General features: G+C 44.0%; 1 protein-coding gene across 1 annotated transcript; it reads right to left on the reverse strand.

Annotated features, from left to right (window-relative positions):
• Positions 1–7,142: 7,142 nt before the first annotated feature.
• irx5a (iroquois homeobox 5a) lies at positions 7,143–10,825 on the reverse strand. The gene is made up of 3 exons (XM_026377738.1): positions 10,198–10,825; positions 8,818–9,223; positions 7,143–8,147 (listed from the first exon to the last, which is right to left on the reverse strand). Exons 1-3 carry the CDS (start codon positions 10,438–10,440, stop codon positions 7,438–7,440), a joined length of 1,359 nt encoding a protein of 452 aa, XP_026233523.1. The 5' UTR covers positions 10,441–10,825; the 3' UTR covers positions 7,143–7,437.
• Between the last annotated feature and the right edge of the window lie 225 nt (positions 10,826–11,050).

Raw genomic sequence — 11,050 nt, forward strand, 5'->3', positions numbered from 1 at the left:
ATCGAATGCGATGCATGCAGACTCGCGAGCTTTAGTCTGCGCAGAGAGCTGGCAGGTGATGCATACCTACTACAGCGATCATATCCTTCCATCCAGATGGCCATTCCATGCAAGACCAACAATCATCCATCAGAGTGGAAACGACTCCTTTATTGAAAATGAGGTCAATAGATGATTTGAGCTTGGTTTGTGGCTGGCCGTTTTAGCCCCCTCCAGGTTTCAGCAGCCCTCACTTAGTGTGTTAGATGGGAGGTCTCATGTGGAAAGGGATGTAGTTGGAGGGATTGGTAGCGGTGATGGGGTATTTAGGGGTGGTCTTTATCTGTTTAAAGCCCCTCTCTGATGAGATTACCTATTGGAGTTGGCTGTAAACCACCCTGTTAATCAGGGTGCAGCAGCCAACACACTCCCACTGGCATGCAGCCACAGCTTGATTTTTTTTTTTTTTTTTTGGATGGGTGGTGGTGGGGTTCACAGCAGAAAGAGAAACTACCAAACATGTCCCATTAGTAACCATCTTCTACTAAACTGAACAGAAGTCAGATGTCTAGTGAGCGTAAGTTGATTTGTTTCCTTCCGTGTTTGTGCTCAGATTTGGCCGTCATTTAATTTGTCTATTGAATAATACTCAGCAGCTACCTCCATGCTCTAAAACCAGGGCAGGCAGTGTGGTCCTTCATGATTGGACAGTTTGCAAGTTACATCACTCACAGGCACTTTAATAAATTGGCTTTGAGACACTGTCACACATGGGGCCCACGCAGCTTCCTTCTCTTTATTGTGTGGGGGCGAGGGCCAGTCTGGAGCAGAGAGTTTTCAATGAGTCCAGCAGTGGCAGCGTCTCCTTGCTCCTCCTCATTAACGTTCTCTCCACACACGGCTGAACTGAGCACAGCTCAAAATAACATAGGGAGGGGGGGGGAGAGGGAAAGAAAAAAAAAAAGAGAGCAGTGCCCCGTTTATCTCCATCTTGGGAACTGATCCAATTAAGTAAGTGCCCATTTGCATCCATCAGACTACACCAAACTGGGAGGAAAAGTGAAAAGCTGGGAGCAAACACAAAAAAGGGAACAGTCAGAAAAGGTCCATTTGTTGTGCAAGGTGGTTTGGAGAGGGTAAAGTGTCCCAGGTGAACGGTGGATAATGTTACAGGCGGTGTATGTGTATGTTGGGGCAAGTGTGTGTGTGTGTGTGTGTGTGTGAGTGTGTGTGAGCGCAGGCATTACGGCGGCCATTAGGACAGATATCTGTGTGGTAATGTGGAGCAGATGTTGAGAAGAAAGGGATCATTTAAAAGGGGCAAATGTAAATAAACAGTCAGGCAGCTTGGTACGCCTCCCTGCCTCCTGGCCCCAGAGAAGTTGCTGAAAGAAAACAGTTCATCAATCTTCATTAATATCGAAATATTAGAGAGCTTTCTAGAACGCAGATTGATGTCCTTTTTAAATGTTTCCTCGCAAAGCAAATCTACAATGTTATTACCATTCAACACATTTACTTTTCCGCGCGGACAGAAGAGCTGACTGTACTGTTCAGCCCGTTAGGAGGAAATAAATGCTACAAAGCAAGTTATTGTGTGTTAGTTTTAGTACACGCGTGAGGTAGAAACATGCTCCCTGCTGTGAGATATCACAAAACAAAGGGTCAGGGTCTCAGGATTGGGTCTCCTGAAGTTGCTCACCTTATCATCGGAGGGAGGAGCCAGGCGAGGATGCAGACAGGACCTGTACAGAGTCACAGGAGGAAGAACCTGCCGACGTCTCCACCTCCAGCCTGGCTGTACATACTTACTGTTCTGTGGCTGTGCATACCTGAGGGGCTTTGGCGTGGCCTATAAGTCCCTCCAGCATGGAAGCGCCTGTGTGTAAGTGTGTGAGCGCACATTCACCTCCTCCAGGGCAGGGCAAAAAAAAAAAAAAAAACTGTGTGAGCGCCAGCGAGCCCTTACATGACCACTGAACACAGACCCTTTGCAGTCACAGGGTCAGAAGCTCACGCCGCACTGCTGTCAGAGCAGATTGGTCAATGAGCAGCCCTATTCAAGGAGTCAAGGTGCCTTCAGAGCAGCACTCTGCTGTGTGCATGCTTGTGTTTGTGTGGGTTATATCAGTTCAATGATAAAAAGAGAGATGTGTCTCTAATAATCCGACTTTGAATTTAAATGATCAACTTACATCAGTGTTGTTCTATTTCTTTTTTAACTCATGAGCACGTTTTAAAAATCCTCCCATGCTTAAACAAGACGTATTATTATTTGCCACTGGAACTGAATCCGTCAGTTCTCCTAACCCCAACCCTCTGGCCTCCCAGGACTTCATAGTTCATCATTCTTAGTTAGTGTTTTTTTTTTTCTTCCCTCCCTCTTCTTCATAGAAATGTTTTATTTATGTTGGGGGGGGGGGGTCACTTAAAACATCTCACAGCTGAAAATTACACGTGTAATCTCTCCCAGAGGAGCTCTACTGAGAAATAGAAAAACAGTCCATGAAGTGCACAGAAAAAAAATAGTGGTAAATCAGCCTGTGCCACCTTATGTGGCTCGGAGTGTGTTCACGACCATTTTATAGGCCTGCCTCCACTTAACACGAGCGGTGGAGGTCACGTGATATATATATATATATATGTATGTATTTTTATATATTACAGTGGGGTAGAACTGAAGTCGTTTTTTATCCACACACATCCACGTATCTCAGCTCTCCTGCGCAGACTTCAGCTGAAACAGGCTTTTTGTGTCCTTAATTAGCCTTCTCATTTAGGAGTGATGATGATTAAATAGTCCTGAGGAGTTCCTGAACTCCTCGCTGAACCTCGCCACAGAGGAGTCTCTCGTTCCTTCGCGGTTTTAAACCGTTATACACAAGTGAATTTAACATTAACAGTCCTGACGCACAAACAACAACGACGCAAACAAACAAAAACGCACCGCGTCACAACGTGTAGGTTTGAAGGGGGGTTGGGGGGGGAAGGTGTGCCTGCTGCAGTGTGGTGATGTTTTGCTTGGTTTTGATGTTGGGGGCTATTTTTGAAGCGGAAACGTGAAAATCCAGAAGAAACAAACATCTCAGCACCAGCCGACACCGATATGAACGACGTGCTCCCTCCTTTTATATCGCATTTTGGCAAAACTTGCGTTGCTGATCATCCCCCCCACCTGTGAATAATCTGTGCAGGTCAAATACAGAGGGGGTCTATTTACACTTTAGAGCTGAATTTGACCCCAACTCCAACAAGTGTTGGACGGCGCAGACGGGCTGTTTATGTGTTGCGCTGCTTGGTCCGCTAAGTAATCCTTCACTGATATTGGGAGTGTGTGTGTGTGTGTGTGTGTGTGTGTGTGTGTGTGTGTGTGTGTGTGTGTGTGTGTGTGTGTGCATCAACAGGTTTTGGTTTCACCTTGCGGTCTGACATGCAGCTGTATTTGAGAGGCGATCACAGAGCTGTCCGGTGGCAGGTGTCTAATCTGTTGGGTCCACAGCTCCACAGCCCCTGCAGCAAATCTCCAGGCCGAGTATCGCAGGGTTGTGGCTCCGTTCTGTGTAGTGTCAAACCAAGAGTGGGGAACCTGATCTCCAGTAGATTATCAGGCACACGGACACAGGACACATGTTACAGAAAGAAGCCGTTTTCCCTCACTGATAAGTATTCTCCTCTTTAGGCTGGTGCCTGCCGTTTTGGGTTTTTTTTTTTGGCGTGAATATGGAAAAATACGCATCGACTCATTTCAGGCTTTTCTAAATATTCCAGGTAGGTTCCTGTGACAGGGAACAACCAGCTGAACGTTAGATACTTTTTTTAGATTACGTGGCTATATCACCGACAAAAACCTGCCCATGGGCTGCACACATCATTACAACAATAAAGGGATTAGACGGGGCCACAGATGCCAGACGCAACTTTCGCTTCATTTAAATCCTCTCCGTTCCCCAAAGTGTGGAAAGCAAACAAGAAACCCCGGTTTTCCTTTGTTATTAATTAGTGTTATATTAGCACTATTTCCAGTCACCACTGACGGTCTCCCTCATGACTGCAACACACTGAAATACTCCCATAAATGTCGGATCTACTTTTAGACTGCTGCGTAAATAAGGAGTTATCAGCGGCACTTTCTGCCTTTTATTTCTTTCCTTAAAAACATACATAAGCCACTAATTTGCACCAAGCGCCAGTTCGGTTTTAGACACTTTGACAAAAACAAAAAAGCCCGTTTTACTTTAAGGCCTAAGTGAAGAGATTCACCAGTTAATTCAGTAAATGGGAATTAACCGGCAGTCGCAGCCCCCAGACTTCATGTGTAGCCAGTGGGTTTTATTTTCAGTCTTTGGGAAAAAATGGTTTAATTAATATGACGACATTAAAAAGCAGTTTTTTTTTTTGCACAAACGCTCCAGAGTAACAAAGTCGAAGTGAAGGGTACAGACCTCATCCTCCTCTTTTCTCTTCTGCTTCTCCTCCTGTCGGATTATTTTCCCCATTTTCACACGTGGGAACGGTTTCACCCCTACTCAGTATTCTCACATTGTAGCAATCCCAACAATGAACCGACACGCCATTCAGATGGAGCCAGAGCCAGGCACCAAGTTGCAGCTCTAAAGTTGCAGAGAGAAGCTCCCCTGCAGGCTGTCGTGCCTCTCATGAAGGCTCGTAGCTTTTCTCCCTGCGCTTCCTCGAGGAATCTGAGCTTAATTGTATTTAATCACAAATGGAAGAAGAAAAGAAGAAGTATGATCAACGAACACATGTTTTTTTTTTTTGGAATTAATAGGAGGATGTTATTTTTTTATATGCAATAATATGCACCCCGATAGTTAATATAGAGAATTAATCAAAGCTGCAGTTATACTGTAACATTCAAAAATAGAAATCCGATTTCCTTAAACTCCTATAATAATAATAATAATAGTAATAATAATAATTATTATTATTATTACTATAATAATGCACGTGCAATCAATTACAATTTAAACTGTTTGTGCAAACTCAGCATCAAACACCTCCTGTGTTTTCTCTCCCACTGGGTGTGATTATCAGCATTTCTGGGAGACAAAGCTGAGTGGCACATTGGAATAGAAAAAGAGAGAAAAGCAAGACAAGACAAGACAAAACAAATGAACATCTCCCGCAAAGCAAACAAAAAAACAAACAAACAAACAAACAAACAAATAACGAAATTTAAAGTTCTTTCAACAGTGCTGAAGAAACGAAATCAGCCATTTTTTCTCCCGCCTGCAGTCTGGTTGTTTATATAATCGTCTTCCCAACAGTTCCCGCGCATCTTTACATCAAAAAAAGTTAATTGGAATAACACTGTCAAACGACTGTGCGCCTGGCGTGCACCGTTGTAACCCCCACCCACCCCGCTACCCCACCACCACCACCACCACCACCACAAACACACACACACACACAAGATCATGAAAAAAGCTATTTGACATTCATGTCAAATAGCTTGTCACACTATTTACCCAGTCTCACACAGATGATTTACACCCCCAGCAAAAAAAAAAAAAAAAAAAAAAAGTGCGCGCATCGTCCCAGTGAAGCATCGCTTCTTCAATCCATTCTGAGAAAACAACGCAGTTTCTAATAAAACTCTAATACTCTCTTAGGGGACATTGCATCGAACAGTTTAATTCCCCCGGGGATCAGCAAAGAAAAAAAAACATAATTATGCTATTTAGCCGGCTGATGTGTCGCAATCACTGCTCCAGCACACTCTGTCAGATTAAAATAGAGGGCCCGAATAGAGGACATTAAGGCTGAGGGAATTAGAGAAACCTCAGGGGAGATTTCAAAGTGGAGAAGGGGAAAGTAAACTATAGAGATTAATGGCAACCATAAACAAGAGCATGCTGTCCCACTTCAGTGGAGGTCAACAGCAATGAGAATAATAATAATAATAATAATAATAATAATAATAATAATAGAAATAATTTGTGTCCTTTACTGTGAACGAATATTTGAAGCAATAATAGGTGTCGTTCTTTAAAAATATATTTTTATAAACGAGGCCTTTGCTGACGAGGCTTTAAGACCTGCAACCAATACTGAGGAGGTTTAATAATAATAATAATAGTAATAATAATAATAATAATATTTTCTTATTTTCAATGTGCCCGAGAAATATCACCATGTTTTTATTCTGCCTGTCGATCAAATATATAAATTCTCTATTTCTTTCTTTTCTTTTATTTTTTTTTTACCCACTTGTCAAAGTTGCTATAATCCTCATAATAACTGTAATCATTGTATGTGCCCCATTGGCTCCACTTCTTTTTTTTTTTTAACCAGGCCATTTGATGGAGCTGCTTCCGTGACGGATTAATAAAGAGTCCCCCCCCTGAAATTAGGAGCAAGTGTGACACCTACCTGCAGAAGTTGGAAGAGTTAGAGGACAGCGCCTGGCTACCGGGCTGTGCGCAGTGGATCAGACTGTGTGTGCTGTGTGTGAATCACAGCGATTCTCCCTTTTTCTCCAAACAACAGCGTTTCGCCATCTAACGCGCCATTAAAGAGGCTCTCCATTAATGACACATAATATGGCAGTATGTTCTAAATGCATGGCCGCTTCCCTTTTTAACAGCTTTGCCACGCCTTGGAAAATAGTAATGAGGTCTAAATTTGGCATAAAATCGAGCTCATTACCGGAGTTCACCTGATTTCTCTGCGTAAAACACGATAGGTAATTGGGTTAAATGGCTGCGCCTCGGTGTTGTTATTATATCAATATCCACATTTAGAAACGTGCCGAAGGAAAAACTAAAAGGAGGCCCTGTGTGTATTTTTAAAGAACATATTTAAATGGTGATAAATCATTGGCCAAAATCTGCCTTCATGTTGATTCCATCATTTTTCATTCATAAAAAAAAAAAAAAACAACTATGAATGTGTGCACCAACCAAAACGAATCTGGACCCTTTTTTTTTATTCTTTAGAGGTTCAACATGCTTTTGCTGAGGCCTTTTCTTTCACTGCCATATTTGGAAAATATAATTACCATTGAAACATCTGTCACGGTGCAAAATTGAATTAATACTTCGTATAGGGTTACCCTTGAAGAACGGAAGACACATAGCAGACAATTCAAAGTGCTCACCAAAAATAATCGCTGCACAAATATATAGGTATATTTTTTTTCCATAATTTACTTCAAAGATAGTGTGTTGTCCATTTTAAATACAAAAATGCTACATTAAATATACATGTTAGTCTTCAATACAAATAGACTCAGGCGGCTGCAGCGATTAAGACCATTCTTATTACATTTTAGGATTAACCATTCAGAAACTAAAAATTTCAGGATAAGCATTTACTCGGAAAATAACTGTTCTCAGAATTGGTTTCATCATTGTTTCTTTTCTTCTTCTTTTTTTTTTTCTTTTAATGCAACCACAAAAAATAAATAAAAGTCCGCAGTGAATGGAAAATGATCAGGTATTAAATGTTTGACATACCTTTCTTTAGTTCATAAGGGGAGTCTTTACAAAGATCTACCTGCGTTTGGCCTCTGACTTTCTGGCTCTCTCTTACCAAAGCCTCTGCTCTATTTAACACAGTCTGGTTTAATCCATTGAAATGTGCCGTAGAGCCCGTGGTTACTGAGCCGTGGTTACTGTGAAGGTGTCCAAAACTGCCACCATAGTTCGTGTAGCCGGGGTAGAAAGGGGATGTGTAGTACAGAGACCTGGATAGGACCGTGCTGTTGGGGAGCGGGCACTGAGGGGAGGACCGCGATGGAGACGCGTTGGTGGCCATTACTGCGCTCTGACCCAAACCAGGACAAGCTTGAGGCGCCTCGCCGCTGCCCTTACACCTGTCTGAAGACGTGGCAATCTCCGCTAGGGACCAGAGTTTGGGTTTAGGGGCCGAAGGGGGCGAGTGGATAACGGAGGTCACGTTGCTGGTCACCGTACCCGGTGCATGGCTCAAATCTGACGGCTTGTCTTGTTGCGCAACAGCCTGGTTCCCCCGGGGCACCGCCGAGGGAGACGACGTGGTTGGTTTTGCAGAATCCGGCAGCAGCTCTGCAGTCCGCTCCTCCTGTTCTTTTAATTCCGAGTCGCTCAGAAGGGGATCCGTGTCTTTCCCATGGTTCTCCTCTTTAAATCTGTCGCAGCCTATGTCCCCTGGGTTCAGCAGTTTATGATCTAAATCACAAATAAAGAACAGACTTAGTATCAAATAAGCGCAGCATTGAAACGCTTGTAACGCTGCGTCACGTGTTTTTAGGTGAGCAGCAACACAAAATGAAATCGGATATATTAAAGTAATTGGGCTACTTATGCACGTTTCCTTTAAAACAGCTAGTGTGTGTACAATAAATTGTCCTCATAAAGATGTGTGCCAGCTTAAAAAAAAAAAAAGGTGGATGAACCCTGCCCCTACAATTACGAAAGAGCGTGAAGTGACACAAATTAAAGCCAGAACATGGATTATCTGGACTCATTTGTAATGATATTTTCGGTATTTAACGTTACCACATCGCACCAACAGTTATGATAACAACAATTCATCTGTTCAGCTGTTCAAAACTGGGATACGACGATCATACAAAGGCGTTTTATTTTCAGGGCTGCCGGCGCAGCTGTATCCTTATTATGCAGTTAAAGATAAATTGACTGCTAAACACTTTGCGTCACCAGCAATTCCAGCCCCTGAGAAGTCAAACGAGGGGAGTTCAAGGTGATTATTATTTAAAGCAATTGTCCCATTATAAATAATATACCACCATTAACCAGCAATCAATTTTGCACCCTGAGTGAAAACGACTGCGATGAAAAATTGATGATTTTTTTTTTCCCCCCCTGCACCACCGACCTGCTTCTGTGTCTGTGGAGTCTCCCTTGTCTGTGGGCTTGTTTGGCTCGTCGTCGTCGTTTTTCTCCAGATCAATATTCTCGTCCTCCTCCTCGTCCTCGCTCCGGTTCCGGGGGGTCCAGGTCATCTTGTTCTCCTTCTTTAACCTCCTCCTGGCGTTGGCGAACCAGGTGGACACCTGGGTGAGGGTCATTTTGGTGATGATGGCCAGCATGATCTTCTCCCCCTTGGTGGGGTAGGGGTTTTTGCGGTGCTCGTTGAGCCAGGCCTTCAGGGTGGCAGTTGCGTCCCGGGTTGCGTTTTTACGGTATGCTGGATCACCGTAAGGGTAGGTGCCCAGGGGTGCTGCGTAAGGGTGGTATCCTATTGAGCCGGCCATACCCGTAGTGTGGTCGTAGGGAGAGCTCTAAAAAAAAAAAAACAACAAAGGAAAAAAACAAAATAACATGAAGTGAAAAAGTTGGGTCAGTTTTTCTATAGCGCTTCAAAAACAGTTTAAAAAAACTCAGACACACACACACACACATGCGCACACGCATGGACATGTGCGCGCACACAAACACACGCTCCCTCTCTCTCTCTCTCTCTCACACACACACACACACACACACACACACACACACACACACTAATACAGCAATACACTGGCTTTAATCCAGTGGTTGAAGTTTGAAGTTAATGTTTAGAGGCTGTGTTCGGACTATTTGGAATCTGATGCTGCGCTTCTGTAGATTTTAGATACAGAGCTATTATTATTATTTGCATGTTGGGTGCAGACAGCACACATTATTCCTGCCGTTAATAAAAAGCTTCATTTCCTATCATAATAACGTGCTGACATTATGCATGACGGGCCTCACAATCTGTCTCTTTTTTCTTTTCTACTGGGATCAGTTTTCGCAGTAACTAGGCCTGCACATCCAGTCTGTGTGAATCACTGTTGTTGCCATGAGAACTCTCACTGAAAAATACAACAAAAAGTAAACAAGAATAATCTTCTGACCTTCTGTCAAACGTTGCGACATTTAGTTTTTTACAACTATCAAGCTGAAGCGGTGATAATTCATAAATACGGATCAAATTGGCGTCAGGCGGCGCGTTGCACTCAGTGTTGAGCGGACGAGCCTCGGCAGACGCTGCTCTCTGTCTTTCCTATAAAACTAGTGTCTATTCAAGGGACAGATGATCGTTCACTACTTTGTTAAATTACTTCATCAACGTTTCCAGAACCTGGTTTTCAGTCATTTTTACATCCACGCAGTCTTCGGCGTGGCACATTTCTTCTTAACGCCTATGGCTTCTAATATTCAGGCTTTAACGAGTTAATTCCTTCGCGTTTTACTTGTTATTAAATTGATTAATCACCTTGAGTTTACTCACCACGTACGAGGTGAATGTGGCAGCTGCCGCCGCGTCCGCACTGTATGGTAAGTGGGAGTTGTAGCCTGGCGAGGCGCTGGTGAACGCGGTAGATCCGGCATAGGGCGCAAACGCTGATCCCGAAGAGGATCTCCCAAGTTCCTCAGTTCTGGGTCCCGATATAACGCTGGTGCTGTACGCAGGGCACGAGTAGAGGGCTAAAGAAGCGGACGGCTGGTACAAATAGCCCTGAGGATACGCCATGCTGGAGCCCGGAGAGTAGGAGCCACTTAACTTGCGCACTTTCCCCCCCGTTTATTTTCTCATGCGCTGCTCTCGGAGCGCATAGAGCCGCGCACTGCAGACCGCGTCCCGCCTTCTAAATGACAACGGTGAAGGCAGAAAGTCAAAGTGACTGAAATGAGAAGATTTGGAGATGTCGGAGGGGTTATTTCGCTCTCTGCCAGCAACTGTCCGTCGGATGTTTTGTCTCGCTCAGCCTCTCTGTTGCTCCCTTATCTGAGTTGCACGGTCGCTCTCATGCTCGTGCAGAAGTTTTTTTTTTTTACCCGTCGGACGGGGGCTTTGCTTGGGAAAATGTCCTGCCAAGATGCTAAGTTGGAAATTGAGGATCCTGACGCCTACTACGCTGCACACTACGCTCCTCCTCTCGGGGTGTAGTCAGCGAAGGAAAAGGAAAGCTTATGCTGGGTAACCACAGCCCTGCCCAAAACCATGCTCGCTCTCTCTCTCTCTCTCTCTCTCTCTCTCTCTCTCTCTCCCCCCTCATTTCTCTCGCGTTAACTAACAATCCACATTCTCTATTTCTCTATTTTTCCTCTTTAACAGTAAGTCTCAAGTGCGCCTGGCAGCC

Source organism: Anabas testudineus, chromosome 3 (genome assembly GCF_900324465.2).
Source record: "Anabas testudineus chromosome 3, fAnaTes1.2, whole genome shotgun sequence".
Classification (NCBI taxonomy): Eukaryota; Metazoa; Chordata; class Actinopteri; order Anabantiformes; family Anabantidae; genus Anabas; species Anabas testudineus.

Excerpts from the sequence above, each read along its gene's own strand:
- irx5a (XM_026377738.1), bottom strand. The coding sequence starts at position 10,440 with ATGGCGTATCCTCAGGGCTATTTGTACCAGCCGTCCGCTTCTTTAGCC. Across the intron at positions 9,224-10,197 it reads CCACATTCACCTCGTACGTG|AGCTCTCCCTACGACCACAC; the intron begins GTGAGTAAACTC and ends TTTTTTTTTTAG. Across the intron at positions 8,148-8,817 it reads CTCCACAGACACAGAAGCAG|ATCATAAACTGCTGAACCCA; the intron begins GTCGGTGGTGCA and ends TTTGTGATTTAG.